The sequence below is a fragment of the Protomyctophum parallelum genome, assembly GCF_964188405.1.
Source record: "Protomyctophum parallelum genome assembly, chromosome: 11".
NCBI classification, from domain to species: Eukaryota; Metazoa; Chordata; class Actinopteri; order Myctophiformes; family Myctophidae; genus Protomyctophum; species Protomyctophum parallelum.
The window spans coordinates 22,849,225-22,873,522 of record NC_139707.1 but is presented as its reverse complement, the minus strand read 5'-3'; the positions used below and the strand labels follow the sequence as shown (position 1 = coordinate 22,873,522).

At 43.4% G+C, this 24,298-nt stretch overlaps 1 protein-coding gene across 8 annotated transcripts in view; it reads right to left on the bottom strand.

Moving 5' to 3' along the window:
- dip2a (disco-interacting protein 2 homolog A) overlaps positions 1-24,298 on the bottom strand; it is a gene marked incomplete at its 3' end in the record, with an annotated part of 157,696 nt that overhangs the window by 77,965 nt on the left and 55,433 nt on the right. For 7 of the 8 annotated variants that reach the window (XM_083776616.1, XM_083776609.1, XM_083776610.1 and 4 more), the window contains exons 2-5: positions 18,470-18,541; positions 12,910-13,029; positions 12,178-12,297; positions 1,967-2,278 (exon numbers count right to left, since the gene is read on the bottom strand). In XM_083776616.1, the coding sequence (XP_083632742.1) occupies positions 1,967-2,278; positions 12,178-12,297; positions 12,910-13,029; positions 18,470-18,541 (624 nt within the window). Of the gene's footprint in view, positions 1-1,966; positions 2,279-12,177; positions 12,298-12,909; positions 13,030-16,768; positions 16,959-18,469; positions 18,542-24,298 lie in introns of those variants that run through there. The other variant, XM_083776613.1, reaches the window with a different exon arrangement.

Genomic DNA, 24,298 nt, shown 5'->3' with positions numbered 1-24,298 from the left:
GACAGTGACCTCGCATTGGGAGACGCTGGGAGACAAATCAGACAGCTCCGTCCCGACTCCTAATAGGCTATAGGCCTGACAGTGGCACACACAACTCAAGGCAGCGTCTAGCTATCCAGCTGACACCTTCGGAGGGAGATAAATTGAACGAATCTCATTAACCGGCAAGGCTTGACGCTCTCACGCAGCAACGCAGAACGTGTGGCTTTGACGAGAGCAAGCCTTCTCCGAGTGCTTTTTGTGAATGGAACCGAAACGGCAGCCAGAAAGACTATAGGCTAATTAGAAAGATGCCAAATTAAAACCCATCTTTTATGGGCCGTGGAGTAAGTGCAACTGCCTACATCTTGATTGCAGATAAGGCCCCGGAAGATCTGGAAAACGCACAGCTGTCAGGGATGGCGCTAAGGCATCTGAAAAACAGCCCACGACTGTGGAATGAACTAGATGTAATCGCAGGGATGACAAAAAGAGTCTGTTTGGCTTGTGCTATTAAACCATTGTTTCCCAAACTGGGTCGGGTCCCATTTGTGGGTCACGGACACATTTTTCTGGGTCATGACTCCAGTGATAATCCCATTTTCTCTTCCCACATTACAAAATATATATATTTCAAAAGATTTTTCTTTTAATAAATTAATTTAAAATAATTGTATACATTTCAAAACAAACAAACACAAGTTTGTAGTGAAAATAGCCGATCTACAAGCTCGCAACGCAGCGCAAAGCAATTTTCACTAGTTTGGGTGCCGGGCAAATGTCCTCCTGGATGGAGGAAATAAACACTGTGTGGAGACTAAAACTGTATGCCACTGTAAGCCAGGCTTCGGTTATCACATTGTGTATGTGAATTATAAAAAAAAAGGGGGGAAATATTTAACGAGAACATATCTTGCCTCTATCCTGCTGGTTCTGGACCGCTTGCTTGGGCTCAACAACACTCTGCAGCTTCTAACTGCCCCGTGGTGTGCAACAAATCCCACTGTACTGTATTTTAAGACGCTGTTTCACACCTTCCCCGCAACACGCCATCTGCAGCTAAGTTATTATCCCCCGGATACCACAGTGTCACAAGCCGGAGGCAGGGGAGGGCTTTGAGAGCCACCCATTAGCAGGGTGAAACGGCTGCATTATGGGAAGGTGTCATAAAATAATAATAATTAATAATAATCTGCTGCAGGTGAATTCCACAGGCCAAATACTAACGCTGCTACAAGACATACAGAGGGGCCATTTGAGCATAATCAGGTGTGAGTGGCTTAAGCAATATTTACACTAGAGGGTGTGCTTTACTTCACTTCTGCGCAGCTTACGGAACTCGCCTATCAGCTCGTTCCAGCAGCAATGCAGGCGTGCATTAATGATGGTAACGCACGTCCCTCGAGTGTAATATTGCGAATTTTGATTATACAACAGTTACCCTACAAAAACACGTCAACTCAATTTCATTATAACTAAGATATTCGCTAAAAGAATCCACATTTTTTAATGACAGATGTAGCCACTAGACCAAAAGTATTCCAAGAAACTCGCTAGCATAGCAACCCAGTCGGCTCTGCTTTGGGAGAACGGTGCAGCTGATTTGTACTATGTTTTGATTAGGCGTTCCATCATGCTCGTTTGAAGCACGGCTAGATGGCTAGTTTGGCTACTTCAACCAATCAGATTGCTTCCTCAAAATGACCTGTTGTACTACAGGGACGGATCAACCCCCACGAGGGCCCCTGGGCCGAACATTGTTTTAGGGGCCCCCATGAACCTTTTTGACCGTATTGACCGAAATTTTACACAATCAACGGCCAATGAAGGGTCCTTGTCAGGGTCCTTGTCAGGGCCTCAAACCAAGTACCGCGTGGTCCAGTCCCCGAAGGACCCCTCTGCCCCGTCCCCAAACGGGCCCAATGGCTAATTTGGCCCTGCTGTTGTATAATCTGCGGTGTTTTGTGTGCACATTCGTGACACTGACCTAGCTGGGTGTGTGCCATGAAGTCCGCCAGTGCGTTGGCGGCCGCATTGGCGTTGAGAGCAGCAGCGTGGGCGGAGGAGGTGGTGGTGGTGGTGGTGGCGGTGGTGGTGGTGGCGGCGGCGGTGACAGATCTCCCTCCCGGGTGGGATGAGGTGGATGACGCAGAGGATGAGGTGGACGAGGTGCCCTGGATGACGCGGTTAAACCAGTGCTCTACGGTGGGGTGGCCCCCCTGGTAGGAGGGGGTGGAGGTGGTCAGGATGCGTCCCTGCCGGCGGAGCGAGCCCTCGTCTTCGGACGCCGAGGAGGTGTCTGTGGTGCGACAGGGTTTGAAGACAACAGGGCAGCGTCAGGGCAATGGCAGAGGAAATAGAAATGAACGGGGTTGCATTTTCGGGGGAACAAACAAAAAAGGAAAAGGCAAAAATGATGAAATGCAAAGTTACTGCGGGATTCAGACCGTATGTTGATGATATGTCCCTTTACTTTACTTATACATAATGGGCCACACACATATAGGTCGGTGAAACAGATGATTCATATGAGGATGGTGGCTGTTGGTTGTGGTTGGTGGAGTATTAGCCTTAAAGGACCACTTCACCACTTTTCAACCTATCTTCATATAATAGGTCCTCACTAATAATCATGAAAAAAATGGTGCAATTTTTTTCTACTCAGTCTGTGTCTCATAGGAGTGCTGTGGGCAGTTCAGAAACAGTCTTCCAGTGACATCATCGATGAGGAATACAAGCTAATAAAAACGGCAGGCTTTCTAGTCCTGAAAAGTTGCAATGCGAAAATGGAAGCCATCGTTCTCACGATAATGAAAATCTAAATATTTTTGTAAAACAATCTTGTTTAAAAATAAATCTGCCTAATGATGATGTCACTGGAAGACTGTTTCTAAACTGCCCACAGCCATCCTATGAGACACAGACTGAGTAGGAAAAAAATCGTTCCATTTTTTCATGATTATTAGTGAGGACCTATTACAGTATATATAATATAATAGATAGGTTGAAAAGTGGTGAAGTGGTCCTTTAAGGTGCGTGCAAAGAGAGAGCGCGCGAGAGCCATGAACGTGCGCGGCACGATCTGGCGCAGCACAAACAGGATGAACCGAGGCGAATTACAGCATTACGTGGCAAATGTTTGTCTCCCCCCCCCCCCCCCCCCCTTTTAAAAAACTATGTCAAGCGAGAAATATATGGGGGAAGGGAGATCACAAAAATAGCCCAAACATATTTCCTCTGTCTAATATTGAAGGAAAATCCAACATAGCTCATTGTGGTGTATGGCACACTGAAGTTATTATGGTTTGGACTAAAACCCCAGACAGTGATGATTTCGAAGGCTGTCCTCTGAGGCAACTGAGAACACTCGGTCTATGCAAAGAATAGCCGCCCTAAACGTGGATGATGTGAATGTGAAAGACAGGTAAAAGATCAATCAAAATCAACCACAATCTGCTATCTAAACGTTGTCCTTCCTCCAGGAGTACTGGAGGATCTATATATGACACTGGATCCCAAACACTGGGTCCATTTGTGGGTCGCAGGCACAATTTTATGGGTCCCTTAAATGTCTTTGTTTCCTACATTTTGATTTTAGTTATTATAATTTCAAAATATTTTCAACAAACATTATACTAAATATGGAAAGATTTTCATGAATTAAAAACAAATTTCATGAAGATATCAAATAAAAACAAATGTTTAAGAAATAGTGAAATTAGCTGATCTGCAAGCTCGCCAAGTGGCACGCTGTTAGCTTGTATGCTATTTTCACTATTTTGGGTCCAGGGCAAACGTTTAATTTATTTTTTGGGCCTCGAGCTAAAAAGGTTGGGAATCACTGATCTATGACATTAAGAGGGTGGGCCAGTTGGAGATTTGGATTCTGTGGAGATCCAAGAACAAAAAAGGGTAAAAGGTTTAGACATCATCCGCTTAAAGAAAAGCAGGATGGTGAAACAAACAAGTTCTAAACATTAGCCTTTCCCCTCCCCAATATAACGAGGGAACGCGACTCAAGAAGTGGCTAATAGCCCTGTGCTTGAAGTAAATGCTTGCCCACTGGAAAGTAGTGAACTCACTCACACATCTCTAATAATTACAGGGTCTCTCTGAGCATACAAGAATAGGCCTCATATAATGTAGAAGTTCATCAGAAGTCCATAGAGAGAGAGAGAGAGAGAGAGTGACAGACAGAGAGAACATCAGAGAGTGAGAACAAAGGACAGTGTGGGATAGAGAGGAACGGGGGAGAGAGATCAATTGTATGCGTGTGTGTGCGTGCGCACGTGTGCCCTGAATATGACACTGGTGTAAACATACCCAGGTAGATAACTTATTTATGTTGCGGTTTCATCCATTGCATGTTCAAACCAAAACCGCTTTCAAAGGTCACTGTATATAAAACACAGCAACCGACCTGGTTGGGTTCTTAAAGGTGGGGCGTCATGACTCACATTGTTGTGTATTAGCCCGTCTGGGACCTTGATCCAGTTGAGATTAAGAGCAACTGCAGCCAATACACAAGAAATGGAAACGGTGCAAGACCAGCATGCGCCGGTCGGGATAAATAAATAGACCAGGCAATCCCCCAATAGTGCGGGGGACATTCAGACCCAAATGACCCCCCTCTGACCGGCGCCTACTGTATGCATGCAACTACTGTAGTATGTCACCCATTCTTGAGATAAGGGACAAAACTTTTTTCAAACTAGATTTTTTTTTTTTTAAGATAAATTCAAATCAAATAGATGTATTTGTAGACACAGGTCTCAACTACCAATCTTGAGAAGGAACAGGTTTTTCGCATAACATTTCTTTCTAAAATGGGACATTTATGCACTTAATACCTGATTCATGTCAACTCCGTCAGACACACTAAAATCCCTTTTAATTGAATTTGATAATTTCAACAATAATATAAAGTCCTCAGTTATCTTATAATGGCTTTCAGTAATCAAGTTAAGTAATACAATTCTTTTAATATTGTTTTGTTCCAATATCACACTATTCAATCCAATCCAATCCAATTTCTCAAATCCGTCATTTCAACCTTTATTTTCAATATTATAACATGAAAACCATGTAAAAAAAAAAATCATCATTACGTATCATTTCAGTTGGTGTTTCAATACATAAGCACAAAATATTTAACATCGAATTTTCTATTTCTTTGGAAATTAACAAAAACATCACGGGACGAACGTCTGACGGAGTTGACGAACATCTGACGGAGTTGACAAGTTTAACTGATTTAGGTTCTAGACCACCTAGGATATTGATTCTGGTGACTAATCCCACATTTTCAAGGATGAGGAATACAGTGGTACTATTTATATTGGCCCTGTGACCATGGCAGCCATTTTCAAAATGGCCGCCACCTGCTGTTATTTTACAATAACTCAAGTTCTACACAACCTAGGATCTTGATTATGGTGACTAATCATACATTTTCAAGGATGTGGGATACATTGGTACTATTTAGATTTGTCCTGTGACCATGGTAGACATTTTTCAAAATGGCCGCCAACTTTCTGTTATTTCCCAATAACTCAAGTTCTACACAACCTAGGATCTTGATTCTGGTGACTAATCCTACATTTTCAAGGAGGAGGAGGAATACAGTTGTACTATTTAGATTTATCCTGTGACAATGGCAGCCATTTTCAAAAATGGTGGACCTGCTATTATTTTACCAATTTAATCAGGGAATATTATCAGAATAATGTCAAATCTGTGAATACATTTCTTACCAATAATTATTTCACCAATGTGTTTGTAAAGGTGTCTACTAACATATCCCACATTGGTTTCTATTGAACCACCCTAGGGGCATTTTTGACAGCTGCTGAAAGTTGTGTACATTACCAAGTGGCTATGGCCAAACTAGGGAGTCTATGGCCAAACTAGGGGTCAAACCATTTGGGCTAAATTCGGCCATATATCCACTTGCCCAAATGTGCTGACTTCATTTTGTGATGATGGCTATGGCCGTTTTCAGCCCAAGGAGTGTTCTTCGTGCATAGCTAATGCTTGGAATGCATTCAGAATCATGAAAACTCCCTAGTTTGACATGTCACATGCTACTTAAAGCATAATGAACATTTTTCCTTATATAGGTTGTTGATGGTACCCCAACTTTCAGCAGCTGTCAAAAGTTCCCCTAGGGTGGTTGAATATAAAGCAATGTGGGATATGTTAGTAGACACCCTTCCAAACACATTGGTGAAGAAAATTCTTGATAAGGAATTTATTACCAGATTGTATTAATATCCCCTGACTAACTCATCTTCTAGACCACCTAGACCCGACTTCACCAACAGAGACCCGATTGACACCTAAACAACAAGTTTGGACAGCCCCACCAATTAGTGTTACGGAAAATAGCAAGTGTCTACCCTAGGCCCAGAGGGAGACACAGAACTTAGATGCGGCTCACATGTTGCACGACTCTTCAACAAGCTGCCACCAGAGCTGAGAGCTGAATTCTGCCGCACAATGCTCTGCGGCCCAGGAGCAACCAACACCATGTTGGAGTTCTCTGAGTGGTTGAAGCACGAGTCCTAGCCATATAGCCTGTGCAAAGGCAAACACCTTGAAGACCTGCTTGAGGTGAACAGTGAGCAGTGAACAGTGAGCGAAAGACTGAAGACAGAAGATCTGCCTTCAGGACTATCAGGCAGGATGTGCAGACACTGAAGGCATCAGTGTCGTTCTGTGTCCCCAGCATGTCAACCAAAGCAATGTTACCAAATCAAAGGAGCCTTCACCTCAAGTCACCTGGGGCTGGGTGAACAATCGTATCCTGTATCTAGCCTCACAACTAAATACAGACACTTGGCCAGACTACTGTTTGAAAGGGTCAAACCCTTCATCCTGATTGGGGAAGATCACCCCACCTAATCACACCAACCGAACAAGTGAGGTTGGGGCCTCCAGGTGGGCCAGCAGCCATCTGCACAAGACTGGGCTGGACCCTGCAGGAAAGCAATCTCCAGCCAAGACAATGTAAGTTGACTATAACAGAGCCCCAGAACACAGAGCTCATGAGAAGGATGGAGAAACACTGGCAGGAGGCCACCAAGATACAACGCCACACTGCAGTGGCCAGTGAAGTCAAACTGTGCGTCTGTACCTGAAAGGGACAAGTCAAAGGCCAGAAAGCCCACCTCCTTTTAATGTCCTGTCAGTAGCAACTCAACCTGCACCTGAAATAAGCCCTGACCCCTCCCAGAGAAAGTTCATCCTTGAAAATGTAATGATTAGTCACCAGAATCAAGATCCTTGGAGGTCTAAAACTTGAGTTATTGGTAAAATAACAGCAGGTTGGTGGTCATTTTGAAAAACAATGGCTGCCATGGTCACAGGACAAATCTAAATAGTACCACTTTATTCCTCATCTTTTAAAATGTATTATTAGTCGCCAGAATCAAGATCCCAGGTGGTCTAAAACTTGAGTTATTGTAAAATAACAGCAGGTGGCGGCCATTTTGAAAAACAATGGCTGCCATGGTCACAGGACAAATCTAAATAGTACCAATGTATCCCACATCCTTGAAAATGTATGATTAGTCACCAGAATAGATGGTGTAGAACTTGAGTTATTGTAAAATAACATCAGGTGGCGGCAATTTTGGAAAATGGCTGCCATGGTCACCACGAGACAAATCTGTGATGGCCCTATAGCCAAAAATGTTCCTTAAGGCATGCTCTAACTGTGTGCCAAATTAGAATACGTCCCATTATTCAAAAACTATAATTTTATTGTTTTAGGAACACTTTTGTCAACTCCGTCAGATACATGTCAACTCCGTCAGACACAAAACCTGACGGAGTTGACGTCTGACGGAGTTGACAAAATGTCATTTGTTTTCATCTTAACCCTCTGTAGTACAATGTAGCCATTTTGTTTTTGCTTCATTTGTTAGCTAAACCTAACCCTAAACTAAAATAATAAACATTATTTTGGAATTCTTAACAAAGATCATAATAATGTCCTGACGGAGTTGACATGTAAAACCTGTGACCTCATTGATATCAACATTGTTTGTTTAAAATATCAAACAATTGAATGCTTGTCAGACCAGGTGCTCCACTGTTAAAATAAACAAATAAAATAAAAAATAAAATTAACTGTGTATATTGTTATGTTGTTGACAATCTACTTTAATTTAGTATGTATATTTATGTGATTGTGACAGTATTAGACACTTTTTTAGCAGTTTGAAATTGTGACCACTTGCTGGGGACAGGCTAAATACAGGCGTTTTTGGGTACAGTGCCTGCTTTTAACTAATTCAGATGGCATATGAAAACAATTATAATGAAATTAATGGCATAATAATACACAACTGTATTACATTTAACTTTGCAAGTGCTTTTATTTTTATGAATTAATTTATTTTTAACATAAATAAGGCTCTTATGTGTGGGACATGTTTTTTCCACTTTTGTCCCTCATCTCAAGAATGAGTGATGTATAACTCAGGTTTAACCTAAGTAGCACTCCTATACTGCACATATATAGTTATGAACAAGAATAACAAGGAGCTGACTTGCTTTGCATATAGCTTTTGACATAGCTGACATTTTCCTCTTACGTCATACTCGGGAGTGGGAAACCCCACCCAAACAGAGTATGATATGCAAGAATAAATTAGCCACCATGGGATTATGGCCAATTAGCCATATTGCTGCCTGCCTGGCAGGAATGTCAGAACAGGTCAGCTCCATATATGGAGATCTAAGGCTTTGAGGTTTGAGGTCAGATGTAGTTGTAGCCTGAAAACCCACCTTTTCAGACTCCATCATGGCCCATAGCACTTACCCTAACCCCTTAGATAGCATTTCTGTTGGCTTAGATAGCATTTGACACAGACTTATAGCATGTTATGTAGACAGCACTATAATTGTATTGTATATAGTCATAGCACGCCATAGTACATATGTATAGCATAGTAGTGAATATGTATAGTTTATTATGTATATTGTATGTATAGTTTCATCATATAGATATTCCACTGTTACCTTCTTAGCTTACGCATGTTTCATGATAAATGCTTTTATGTGATGTATTCCCATGCTTTTGTTCTTGCTTAAATGTAAGTCGCTCTGGATTAAGAGCGTCTGCTAAATGCCTAAATTGTAAATTGTAAATTGTTGCTGGCCGGCTCCATATATGCAGATCTAGGTCAGATCTATGATCCAGTCTTCTCCATGTATGGCTATCCAGGGTTTGATGAGGTCAGTGTCGTGATCTTCAGATATGGAGACGGCCATATATGGAGTGCCATGAGGCGTGACTGACGGACAGACGGACAGACGGACGGACGGACTGACTGACAGACAGGTTTTCATACTAATCTGCGACCTACAGTCGCAACAAAGTAGACAAAGCAGTATCTCTAGGTACGATGCATAAAATATATATAGGGCATTCATTTATGAAGAAAAAAACCCATAAAAAATATGAATATGACAATACCAGGATTCTGCCACAGCCACAGCCCAAATTTCATGTTACTACAGATGTAGTAAAGTAGAACTCAGGGGGGCGGGGTTATCAGGCATGTTATATTTCTCTCTCTCTCTCTCTCTCTCTCTCTCTCTCTCTGTATCATCCTCTGTAACCTTGACTCAGTTGCCAAGGGAGGAACACGAGAGAGAGAGAGAGAGAGAGAGATAGACAAAAAGACAGACAGACAAGGTAAGAATCAGAAAGATGGAATGAAAGAGATAAAGAAGGAGAGAGGGAAAAGAGGCAGAAAAGGCTAGAGATCGGGAGAAAGTCGGAGAGAAAGGCATTTGGGCATCGAGAGGGTTACAAAGAGAGCATGCCCAGCAGCGGAGAATGTAGTGGTCCTGCAGAGATCTCAGCACTTATGCACCCAAGGCTGCAAGCACACAAAGACAAGCATATGAATAAACGCTCCCGCAGCGCAGATAAAGACTTCATCAGCTCAGCTGTTTCATTTTTCATTGGATTGTGGAATCTGTTCAGTCCTGTTGGCTGACAAGAACAAATCAGATGACGTTTTTCTTAATGTGCATCTATTCAATGTTTTTGTGAACAAAATCCTAAAGTAGCTTGGCGGCTGGTGGGGTACTGGAAAATGTCAAGGTATGAAAACAGAATCCACTCCAGTATACCAATTTGTCCTGAATACATAAAATGGGCTAAACAGGTCTGTATCACATCTGTCTAGAGCCTACACCCAATATCATTTCAGCCAGGAACACATGGGGGTCAGGCAATGTGAAAAGATATGAGGGATTTATTGACGCCTGGTGCAACCTAAACGTTGTTCTACCTTTGATGCCGGCGAGCTCTCTGTGTCTCATCAGCTATTGCTATACATGTAGCAACATAACTATTAAAAAAAAAAAGGATAAATCAGAATTTGAAGGTTTTCAGAAATCTTAGGTCAAGCCCTAGAAGGCATTCCCAGATTCGGCCTCAGGCATCAATAGGTTAAGAACCTGGCTACAGGGAAAAGGAAAGTGTATTGTGTCATATAACTGTATACATCATGCATGCATTGTTCCCATGTTTGTTGTCTTTATTCACATATGCAATTAAGCACTTGCAGCTGCCAGTAGCCTAGACGGATTAACGGAGCGCCCCACAGTCACACTGTGTGTGTATGTGTTTGCTATGTCCTTCCTAAGTATGCGTGCGTTTCCCTGGGTCTGTTGGCCATATTCGTGCATCTTGTCACTTTGCACCACAATAGAATTAGCAGCACATGCACAAAGACTCAAAACCAGCATGAAGGGAGGGCGCCTTTTCTTCTGGTGCGAACCCTCAACCTCTGAGCTCTTAATCCAGTTAAATGCTCCACCACTGTGGCCTGTGTCTTTATGGGCGTAATGCCACCGACACCACTCGACATCGACACTTACATGGCAAACCGCAAGCCTGCTGCAACGCTCAAATGATTTCTATCAGCGAACCGATATCTTGTTTGACTGGCGGCGAAAATGAAATATTACGATGCAACAGAAGAAACATCTGAACAATGCGGTGAAAAAATAGCACAGTATCAGATGAAGAGGAGGCCCCCGCCACACCAACAGTTAAGAAAGGCAGACAGCAGGTTGACATTTTGAGACTATGTTAAAAATGTGATTATGCACTTGTTATACAACCCATGTGGGAAGGTGGCCTGGGAAACGAGTGGTGAGAACTTACTTTCTGTACCGCCAGTGAAGAAAGGACACATTCATCATCATGCAGAGCATTTGCTTTCCAGTAAAACTGATGCTTTGCAAATGTCATCTCAGATAGATTAGACCGCTGCACACAATAGAGCGTCAGTGGCCTACGCATCCCTGCTCACTGGAACACAGTGGTGGAAAGCAACTAAGTACATTTACTTAAGTACAATGTTGAGGTATTTGCCGGTACTTTTACTTCTACTCCACTACATCTCAGAGCCAAATAGTGTACTTTTACTCCACTACATTTATTTGAAAACCTTAGTTACTAGTTACTCTGTAGATTTAAAAAATATATATTTCTATATTGCAGTATTTATACTTTTACTTAAGTAACAAATGTGAGTACATTTTCCACCACTGCTGGAACGCACCTAAACAACCCCAGTCCACTGTGTGTGTAAGCAGTGTTTGCATGGATCAAAACAAAATCTTATCTCACGAATGAAAATGTTTGTATGACCAAATCCTATAATGTGATGATTTGTGAAACCTTACACTAGCACCGTTTCCTAAACAATTAACACAAGATGAAACGTATGATGATGTTTTAGTAATAATGCTCATGCTGTTCTACAGTATATACTGTACTGTACTGCCGACCAGGTGAAGAAATCACAGGCAAACCTTTTGCTTTTATATGAAATATCAGAGAGACTATTAAGATTTTATGGAAAACGCTTCTGAACCTATTGTGAGGTTGACCACTTCAAATGCTCCAATCTTAATATAATAACCGAATATAGACGATCTACGAGCGCAGTGAGAGCGTGTAGATTATCGCTGCCCAACATGCTTCCACAGAAGACAGGCTTGCTTCTAGTATGGATTCCAAATGACTGAAATCAGTCATGACATGTGTTTGTGTGTCTCTGTTTCTGTGTGTATTTATTCGTGCACACTGCGCAGCGTTTGTTTGCGTGTGTGTATGTGTACCCGGAGCACCCTCTGGCTCAGGTGCATTTGGGTAATTGCGCTCACCTGGGGGCGTGCATGCCTCTACGGAGGACTGAACTAGCACGGAGCGCCTCTTGGACGGCATGGGCATCTTCCTCTCTTTGTACTTGGCGAGCGCTGCTTGGACAGCTTCCGTGTGCAAATCTGAGGGAGAGTCAATATTCAATAATTGATTACCGTTTCAATGGAAACACTGAGCGGAATTTGTCTTTGTGTGTGTGCGCATAATCATAAACATACTGTATGCCGTAATAAAATACACAAAACAAACCAATAAAAATCACACCATAATGTGAAGTGAGCGGTGCCTTTGGAGTCAAGCACAGTTGTTGACTACCGGTAACTAGAAAAACGCATTTTCTTTTCATTAAAAAACATAACATATAACATACAACTCAGCTTCCCATCATGCACCTGCATCAGGCAGAACTAAATGTAATAAACAGGACACGTGCATAGGTAGCACTGGTGTCTAGGCGATGCAGGAGGGAGGGAATGAAGAGGAAAACAGCATCCTCTACAGACCTACAGTAGTATACTCCCTGGACGTACACGCACACGTGCACACACACACACGCACACGCACGCGCACGCACACACGCACACGCACACGCACACACACACACACACACACACACACACACACACACACACACACACACACACACACACACACACACACACACACACACACACACACACACACACACACACACACACACACACACACACAGAAATCATCAACATGGGGATTACCAGATCTGAAGCGCTCATCCCGGTTGTTAGCGGCCCGGGATTTGATGTGTTTGGAGCCTGGCAGGGCCGACTGGGAGGACGCTTGGATCCTGTTGTCGATCTGGAGAGAGGGATCTACACCTGCACACAGAGACCACAATATACCATGGAGAGACGGCATGACTCTCATCTTCATCTCGTGTGTGCGTGCGTGCGTGTGTTAGGGATGTTAATAGTTCATCGTTAATCGATTAATCGCTATTAAGAAATTCATCAATTAAACTGAATGAATCAAAAGTTCTGCGGTTCTATCATTGGGCGGTTTTCTTTCTGTGAATGTAATGGTGTCAGCGCACGGCCGAGGAATGCACATGTAGGCCAGTTAAAAACCTTGGTACTGTAGTAACTGAAAATAAACGTCTCTGCTTTTGCATGTGACAAGACAGACAAGACAGACAAGACTTGATTTAATTTTATTCCTCATACAAAGATGCAATTGCCTGGCCCTGTATCTCAAATGGTCAAATAAATATTTGATTAAGGAATATAATATGCCTTAGTTTTGTATTCTCTCTGTATACAAGCAAAATGTAATTTCTTATGTTAGACATTGAGAGAAATTAAGATTCTCAGATACCAACAAAAACAACATATCAATGATCTATTCATGAATGAATCTATAATTCCCATCCCTAGTACGCGTGTGTGCTTGCGGGTATGATGTTGCCATTTGATGTCAATGAATCCAGCCTCTTTTCAGCAGACACAAAGTGTTTGTCAATTACACAGAGGACATGATTAGGGATCTTTGACAAGAATGCTCTAAAACGTCAGAATCCCCCACCCCCACTGCGTGACGCAGCTCATCCAGTATTCATCCATTCCAACTTTTTCCAACCAAAGGTTGTGTAGAACTGAGGAAAGTTTGAGGATGCAGTCATACAACAATGTACTGTACGCTACCAAGTGGGTTTCTCTCTAGGGAGAGTGCGTGCGTGCCAGAGACACAATGGAATGGAACAGGAAGCAGGCACAACTGTACCAATATGCTATAGCTCAGCTGTATATCCCACAGCTTTGCACGGCGGTTTCCTGTGTTTAGGTTTGAGTTTCAAAGGCTTATTGCTGTAGGTAAATGTATGAAGCGACAACATGCATCCCACCAGGGCTGCATCCTGCTTTCCTCAGTAAATGAAAGGTCTGACTCTGACACAGTATGTAAGAGATGAAACGATGAATGAAACGGAGTATCACAGCTGAAATGAAATATGCTAAATGCTTATGCACAACAGGATATATCCTTCATATGAACATAGCCAATAATAATAATAATAATACGGGTAATAAAATAATAATAATAATAATAATAATAATAATAATAATAATAATAATAAATGAAAATAATAAAGATTGAATTCAAATAATCACATAAAAAATAAAAAATAATAATCATCACATTTCTGTGTTTCCCAATTCCTCCCTTGTTGCGGTTTTGCTAATAACAACCAAGCAGGACGTATTAATTTACAGACTTTTCTCTGTTTTGACCTCATCTCAGTTGACCTTGCTGGGCTTACAAAGCGTCTCCCAAGCTCTTGGGGACAGATTCGCTGCCACAAAACTGCCCGTGCCCCACCAACAAGGTCCAGTTCCAAACCCAACCTGCCAGCAGTGGTAACTATAAAGTACATTTACTTAAGCACTTAAGTAAAAAAAAAAATCCAATACTTTTACTTCTACTCCACTACATCTCGGAGGCAAATATTGTACTTTTACTCGACTATATTTATTTGAAAACTTTAGTCACTATACTTTGTAGATATTGATTATTATTACAAAACATACCACTTCAACCCTATATAGATTTCGGCCATTTGAAAATAGCCGATCTGCGATGCTACACATTGTGAGCTTGTAGATCGGCTATTTTCTAAAGATTTGTATACATTTGATAACGTGAAATGGGACATTCTGCATAGTGATTACATTCTACTTTTATACATTTACTTGAGTACATCTTGAATTCCGGACTTTCACTTGTAACGGAGTAGTTCTACATTGCAGTGTTAATACTTTTACTTAATTAATTAAAATAACTGAGTACTTTCCCCACTGCCTGCCTGCCAGCCAGCCAGACAGAGAGCTTAGTGAGGATCATGGAGCTCTGTGCCGTCAGCAACTCTTACACAGAGGCAGTGCACGCAGCAATGCTGAGTTATGGACCTACAGTCTGTATCTATATCAACTCTTACACAGAGGCAGTGCACGCAGCAATGCTGAGTTATGGACCTACAGTCTGTATCTATATCAACTCTTACACAGAGGCAGTGCACGCAGCAATGCTGAGTTATGGACCTACACTACAGTATGTATCTTCAACTCTTACACAGAGGCAGTGCACGCAGCAATGCTGAGTTATGGACCTACAGTCTGTATCGTCAACCAAATAAAACGCTCTTACACGCACGCCACGCACGCATGCACATTGCACACACAAACACTTGAAATGTTTATTTATGTCCGCATAATTAGCAGTACAGGAAGTCAGGAATACCTTTTACAAAGGACATAAACACTGCCAGTGCAGTCAGACAATAGGAGAGCGGCCAGTTACAAAGTGCATAGAAGGCATTGTAACATACAGTATAGTCACGCACGCACGCACGCACGCACACACGCACTAAAACTATTAATGATAAATAATAATAATAATGCATTACATGATATTAATCGATTCCTAAGGCTGAGCACACAAAACACACACACACACACACACACACACACACACACACACACAATCATATAGGCGACACACAAATGCACATTCACAGCATGCACGCTCATCCCCAGGCTCGGACACCCTGCACGGCTGCACCACATCAAATTTGTGCTGGTCTCTTATGTCATTCTAACAGCCCAGTCACACAATGGCCTTCCCAAATCTCCCCAGAGAAAACAGGTCTATGACAAGTCAGGGTCTGGTTGCCGGGGAGAACACACTTCACAGACACACGGCAGCGGGCCAATCGGAGCCATGCTCTGCCACAACAGAGGCTGCCATTGGCTCTCTGGGACTCCTGAGGAATTTTCAGCACCTGGCCGATGGCAACACTTATCTGTGTGCCTGGCTGGCATCACGTGCACACACAGTGCCTGTCACCTTGAGAACAAATGAGCCTGGCTAATGACTTGCATAATACGGTACGTCCTATTATGAGAATATTATAAGAATATTATGCTATATTGTCTTGCTAAAATAGTGAAATAAATTGACTATTTAGAGAAGCTGTTGAAATGATAAAAAGAATATAGCCAAGAGGGTTCCATTTGAGTAAAAAAATGTTTTTTAAGGGACACATTTACGGACCTGCAATCTATATTATTGAACCAAAATTATTAATTGTTCAGTGTGAAAGAAACTACATTACAAAGAGAAGAAAATAACATTCAAAGTCCAAATGAGTCTGGCTTTGAACAGCAATGCATCTTTATCACACTTGGCTCAAATACAGCCTTCAGACAATGGTGAAATATAAGGCAGTAAAACCGCTTAGTAATGAAACTCCATATGGAGCCGTTAAGACCACTGTCCACTGTGGTCCTATTTCAACCCTGCGGCCAAGAAACCCTCAACACTAGCATTATGCAGGATAGGGTTGTTAGTGAACGGACAAACCACTCCACTGTGAGTTTGGCAGTTTGTTTAAACAAAACTGTGAACGAGATGAGACGAAACCAAAAGCAGAGTGACAAAATAGATCCTCGACTTTCCTCCCGACCAAAATATCCCAAAATACCCCCCCAACCAAACCCACCCCACATCCTCATACACTTTAGCAGCCGCACGTGATGTGTCACATCCGGAAGAAGGCACTCTTACCCCACTCTGTAGCTCGTCCATTTACCTCCACTCCTCAGGTCTTTTTGGATCCAGAGTAAATGGGTCTAGCCATGGCTGACTGATAGAGAAGATACTCATGCGGGCCAGAAGTGGGAGTTGGAAAGCCAGAGAGAGAGAGAGAGGGGGGTATACGATATGATCCGCCCAAGCTAAATAACAGGCCTGCTAACTCCAGTGGAAAGCCGGGAGTGAGCGGTCCACCATTGGGCTCCGTTTTCCACTGAGGCTTGGTGTGTTCTGAGCGAGGGCCAAACCCAAACATTCTGCCACGGACCATGGTCTGAGGACGCAGGAGGAGACTGAAGGAGGGCAGGGAGCAAAGCAGACGGGACAGAAAACTCCTCTCTAGGACTCCACCGCAAACCACCTACTCTTTAAATTCAGCCACGGGGACCGACTGGGCCTACTTGACTTGAATGGCCGGAGCTAAAAATATGTCGAATGGACGGATAAATATACGTATAGGCCATGCCCACGCGTACTTGCAGGACGCAGACAGATTATAATGCGAGCAGACAGGGAGACGCAAGGGCTGCCTGGAAACTTCACACTAGAGATGTACAGTACTACTGTAGCAACCGCTTAGGATTTAAACACACGCACACGCGCACACACACACACACACACACACACACACACACACACACACACTTGAGAACAACTGTAATTGCTATACTCTCACAGTTATGTTAACACTCTGGATTGTACTGTATTGGACACAATGAACGGTGAACGCACGCGACGCACACCTTGTAACCTTGAGATTGTAATCTATTCCGCACCAGCTATGATGATTCATTCAGCAGTCCACAACCTTGTCTTTTACGGTCTCCATTACGTCACCCCCTCCCCACCATCACAGAGGGAAATCATTTCATTAGGAGTGTAGTGTACATTATTCCTTGATGTTGGGAGGAAACCACCTAAATCTAAATAAAACCTCTTAACTCCATTGGACCGTCAAACTCGGACCCTGCTAAAACAGCTAACTCCACCACCTCTCCCCCTCTCATGCAAGGAATTGACAATATATAAAGTCACAACACCAACTTTGATGAGGCAGTATTGCTTTGTTGTCAACATATTAAGGTTTTCTTAATTTCCTGAAAATGCATATTTTTCATTTTCTGAAAAATGAACATTAAATTGGGTGGTTTCTTCCAGACAGCATTGAATTCCCATACAGGGTTATGGCATACTGTACATACTGTAAAACACTCAACAACCATACAGTTTAATACTCAACAACTAACACGTTGGGCAGCAGTTAAAAGGATGAGTCAAGGACACGCCTCCCACAGATGTATCTGATGAGGTAAAAGTAGCTTGTCATCGTGCAGAGAGGAGTGTAGCTTCAGAGCTGCACTGATGATGAGCCCTGAGTGATATTTCATGGGTTTCATGGGAATATTATGACTAGAATCATGTTCAACACTCTGAATGGCTCCTCCGTCTGCTAATTCTGACTTGCTATGGTCTGAAATCCGGCACGCCTAAAAATGGCCTGGAGGAGACAATGCACTCTCCTTTCGTTAGTATTGGAAACAGACATTATGCGAGCCGCTATGCAAACAGGTACTGTCTGTACTGTAGCTACATACTACTACTACTACTCGGGTAATACAGCCTACAGTTAAGTTTTCATAGCAGGCCTAGGCTGAACATTGGGGTCTTTCTTACCTTGTATCTGTGGGATGAACGGTGCCAACAGTTTGCCTCTTTTCTTCTCATAGCCCTTCTGAGTGATGTCCCCTGTACAGAGACAGACACAGAGAGGAACAGAGAGGAGAGGAGAGAGAGGGGGGGAGAGATGAGTCATTAGCTGATGGGACGTGTCGTGGACGTGTGTGTGTGTGTGTGTGTGTGTGTGTGCGTGCCTGTTGCACTGGCACTACAGGGCACCATGCAGGGCTGACCGGGTCAGCAGACAATCAGCTCTCAACCACAGGATCAAAAGCGCACACATGCAATGCGTGCTAAAGAGAAGACACAACTCACTCTCTCTCGTACACGTACAGTACACACACACACACAGCGGTGAATTGCAAGTGAATACTTCAACGATAACATCAGCTGAGGAAGGGGCATTTAAAAGCTCATTTGTCTGCTGGATTTTGGACCCCCCCCAGCCCCCCACCCCAGTATACCACAACCAAAAAAAAAAAACTGCCGACATCAGCTCAACCGGGATGTGCCTCACTTGTCTCTCTCCACACACACACACACACACACACACACACACACACACACACACACACACACACACACACACACACACACACACACACACACACACACACACACACACACACACACACACACACACACACACACACACACACACACACACACAAACACACACCATTAAACGTTTGTCTGTTAAAGGCTGGCTAACCTCATGTTATTTCAAGCCTGCCTCTTTCAATTGGAATCAAATGTTTACAGACACTACGAATGGTTCCAGAGATAGGCTGCCTTGCCAGCATTGACGATACCACGCAAACCAAAGGACACAAAGCCATCAGACTGTTCCGCAGAAGTTGTTTATAGAGAGAGGGCAAGAGATATAGCATTACAGAGCACCAAAGTCTGACGCCATATCACTAGATTGACTGCGAGAAAATACTAATGTTACTGCTGCCGAATTAGTTAAATTTTCGCTAGAAACAGACCAGTATCAAATATAAGTAACTGACTGTTGTAAACGATACACCTCCCCGACAATATCGCAGAGACAGTGTGTTGATCTTTGGACCACAATTCTTATAGGAGACGATTTTAAGAACGTGGCAAACATCTAATCTCTCTTTTGGCACGGGCTAAACGGTTTAGACCTACATGTGGTTACGCTATATTTGTAAACTCTCTGTCTCAGATTCATTTGACATGAAGGATTTTACTGTGTAGGTCTGCTTGTCTACAGCAGGCCAGGGGTGGGAAACTTTGATGATGGAAAGGGCCACTATATTCCCACACTCACTCCCAGAGGGTCACATATGCAATATAAACTGTCGGGCAGAATCCTCAACAAAACAAAAAGTAAAAAATAGCTAATCTACAAGCTCAAAACGCGTCTTGAGCTTGTAGATCAGCTATTTATGCTACTTTTTATTTGGAATCCTGCATTCTTTTTTTTGCATTTATTTTTATTGTAATCCTGAGAGGTAAAATGTTTATTTAATTTCACGTGCATTCCGTTATGTTATCTTTATGAACTTAAATACAAGTACATTGGACATAAAAAAATAAAATAAAAAATAAGCGGTTGATGTTTGGAAGTGTAACAGCTGAAATAAATATCATTATTCCGATATTAACCTGTGGGTCGCATTAAGTGAAGGTCAGTCAGTTGCCCATCATGGTCAGTTTCTTGTAACACAAAATATTACACATGTAAGTCGTAATATATGTGTATTATACAAAATGTAAATAGAAACATTTACATTCAGGACCTGCTTAAAAACACAGAATGACAGAAGTAGGTCACAGAGTCAATTGGATAATCCTGGTGTGTGTGTGTGTGTGTGTGTGTGTGTGTGTGTGTGTGTGTGTGTGTGTGTGTGTGTGTGTGTGTGTGTGTGTGTGTGTGTGTGAGAGTGAGAGTGAGAGTGAGAGTGAGAGAGAGAGAGAGAGAGAGAGAGAGAGAGAGAGACACTCTGCTGTGGGCCAGACCATGGCTGATTGTTTGAAGCTGTAGACAAAAGCTATATTGATTCACACCAAGTGGGCTGACTGACAACAGCAAAGACATGCTATAGTCTCTCTCTCTCTCTCTCTCTCTGTATATATCTCTCACACAGAGAACACATGCATGAGAAAATAGATTTAGCCAAAATCTCTATTGCCAATTAGGCAACATGAATGAAATTCAAATTAATTGATTAATGTATGTGTGTGATGATTCCACTTCTTCACGGTCTTTGTCTTCCACATGTTTTTGTGGGGTCGATATTCACTGTTTAGTCTTTACTGGTCAATGTATTTAATTACAATTTGTATTATTTATTACCTTATTTAGGGGGCTAGATAGTCTCGCATTGCCAGACTGTTGCCTCCCACAATGTATGATGGAAGTATTTTGTAATGCTTCCGTCATGCAGTCTGGAGCAACGGAAGCTCTGAAAATGATCAGGCGGTGAAGCGGATGTGAGTTGTGACGCCCATCTTTGCAGTTGCGTAAATTTGTCCCATATATATCAAAATGATCGAAGGAAATATTGCTTTTTTTTAAAGATATTTAAAATTTTGTGAACGGAAATTAAGAACAGATGACAGCTTTCGTTCTCGGCTTTTGGCTTTTTTTGTAGTTCCAGACTCTATAGCATTGGGAGATTGTGGAATAGTTGGCTGGCTACATGAGCCCAACGTTCACATGGGAGCCACAGCGTTATTAGACCCTTGCTTTTTTCCCCAGAATGATTTGCATGAATCCAATTCCTGCTGCTGCTGTAACACTAATGAGAAATGGCACCAGCCACAGTCATGACAACATTATGTGTGTGTGTGTGTGTGTGTGTGTGTGTGTGTGTGTGTGTGTGTGTGTGTGTGTGTGTGTGTGTGTGTGTGTGTGTGTGTGTGTGTGTGTGTGTGTGTGCGCGTGTGTTGTGTCTGGCGTTAAAGGCAGGTGTTGGTCACATTGGTCACAACACTGTCCAGTCCCAGGCCCTGAGTCATCAGTGACAGCTGAATGACCAGAGTGTTAAATGACCAGGGAAACTGGGGGACAGATAACAATACAGCACTGTCCACTGTCTGACCTGGCACTGCCTCTGTCTGCTGGGATGTCCTGAGAGTGAGTGAGTGTGTGTGTGTGAGGGTGTGTGTGTGTGTGTGTGTGTGTGTGTGTGTGTGTGTGTGTGTGTGTGTGTGTGTGTGTGTGTGTGTGTGTGTGTGTGTGTGTGTGTGTGTGTGTGTGTGTGTGTGTGTGTGTGTGTGTGTGTGTGTGTGCGTGCGTGCGTGCGTGCACCACAGCAGCATGACAGCCACACAATAGAATGCCATTCTCTGGGAAGCCTCCAGTTCCTAGCTAGAAGTCCACAGTGGTGGAAAATGTACTCACATGTTTTACTTAAGTAAAAGTCAAAAATGTACTTGAGTAAAAGCAGATTTCCTTCCACACACTGATCAACTGATCTGTCTCTGAGTCTCTCTGCTAGCTGCAGAACAAACAGCTGCTCATTAATATGGAGGAATGAACTGAAGTTACTGAACCATTCAATGGTGGTAACTAAACAATGACCCTTACCCCAAACCACAGGCAGGCAAAGCGGGAATGATCAACAGTATATGATCTTGCCATTTCCTGTGTGTGTGTGTATGTGTGTGTGTGTGTGTGTGTGTGTGTGTGTGTGTGTGTGTGTGTGTGTGTGTGTGTGTGTGTGTGTGTGCGTGCGTGCGTGTGTGAAAGTTTGTGCATGCATATTTTCTTATCCACATCCTCTCTTTCCCTCCTATATCTTTCAAAGATACGTAAGAGGCCATTAGCCGAGCCTGATGGGGGGTCGAACTAGTTTTACTTATTTGATAGTAATAGAGTACAACCTGACTGCCCTATTTAAGTGAATCTTTTATTTCTTTTACAAAATACTAGTCTAAACATTGGTAATCAGTGGGCTAGGAACCACAAATCTGGCATCGGCCGAGCTCTTGTCATCACAATGTTTCAAAAAAGAGGGAGAGGGATAGCGGGATCTGGATATGAGTGGATGGACAGAAATAGCCTCGCAGTGGCCAGACACGAATCTGCTGGTGCAAAACAGAAATGGCCCCCGACGGCAGTGTGACATTAGTATGGCCAAGGGAGGCTAAGACAGAAAGAATGGAAACCAATATGGCACGCCTAATTTCACAGCCCGGACAGGGTGAGGTAAGGGTGGCAGCAACAACCGACAACTTAAGCCTCCATCATCTGCAGTGGAATGGGAAACCTCTCATCCACACACACACACACACACACACACACACACACACACACACACACTACAGGCTGTGTCGTGTAAATGAGTCAGGCCGAGTAGGTATAAAACCTTCGATTACAGAGCAGCAGCACCTGGCTGGGAGGAGATGAGAAAAGTCTGTCACACCGCTCCAGTGGAGAGGAACTCACGGAGGGAGGTGTCAAAAGGAGGAAGATGAGAGGGGATAGAGAGAGTGAGAAAGAGAGAGAGAATGGCAAGGCAGGTCTGGTCCTGCCTCTCACGTGATGAATATAGCGGATTAGCGATGGGGAACCCAGCTGGAAACACTGGCTTTTCCACCTCTCCTCCTTCCTTCCTTCCTTCGCCAGAAGCCCCAGCTCTCCTTTGTTCCCTTCATCATCGCCTCCTCTTCAACCCTGTGTCGCTTCTTCCTTTCTTCCGCTTATCCCTCTCTTGAGTGGTGCCTCCGCTCCATTACGCAGCTATGTGTGTCCCTATATGTACGTAGGTACGTGTATGTGTGTCCCTATACGTACGTACGTGTATGTGTGTCCCTATACGTACGAAGGCTGTGTGTCTGTATCTGTGTCCGAGCACGGAAAGCTGCAACACATTTCTCATTTCTCAACCATTTCGGACGTGGGAAGGCTCGCCGGAACCGGGCTGCCCCCCTGGGCACGTTCCTGGGGGTCTGGATGTTGCGGGGACCCCCAGACATCCTCGACTATTCCCCGTATAAGCACATAGGGCTGAAGGGGTTACGTCATATACTTGTCATATGATATAACCCGTTTTTGCAGGAACACGCGGTACGATAAGGATCAGGACTCATTGTTTCCCGGAGGCTGGTGGGCACTGTTCCAGAAGCTTCGTCATCCATAATAACCATAACCATGTGGTCCCCCAAATCTAATTTCACAGAACGAGACGGTCAGTCATGTGACACTCCAGACAGCCAGAGAGAGAGGGAGGGAGAGGGAGAGAGAGAGGGAGAGAGGTCAACCGCTCCTCTGCCTTATTGACAGTATGTGACTGATGGCTATCGAGTGGAGCCCGTGCATCGCTGTACGACCGGACCCCGTTAGAGCAGTGGTTCCCAAACTGTGGTGCGTGCATGCACCCCTTGTGGTGCGCGAGCACCTTCTAGGGGGTGCGCGACATGAAAAGGCTAATGGTGGTGCTATGGTTTAATTTACCTAAATATAATATACCTAAATATATTAACATATTATGCCAATATATGGTAAGTATATGCAGAATAAAGCGCTGCACTGCGGCGACATGGACATAAGGGCTACGCTTGCATGCAGGCCCTTTGTCTAAGACAAATTTCTTCCTCGGGAGACAAATAATAAAGAACCTTGAACCTTGATGCTGCATATATATGCCATATTCAGGTTGTCTCTATGCCAACCTATGTCTCTATGCTTATGCAATTTATATTTCCATGTGGGGGGGGGGGGGGGGGGGGTAACAGGGGGTGCATGGCCAAAAAGGATTGGGAACCGCTTGCATCTACAGAGACGTGAGTATCTTTAAACAGGAGGAGGGGGCAGTTGGGGTGTCTGACTGCAACTCTCCAAAGTATTGA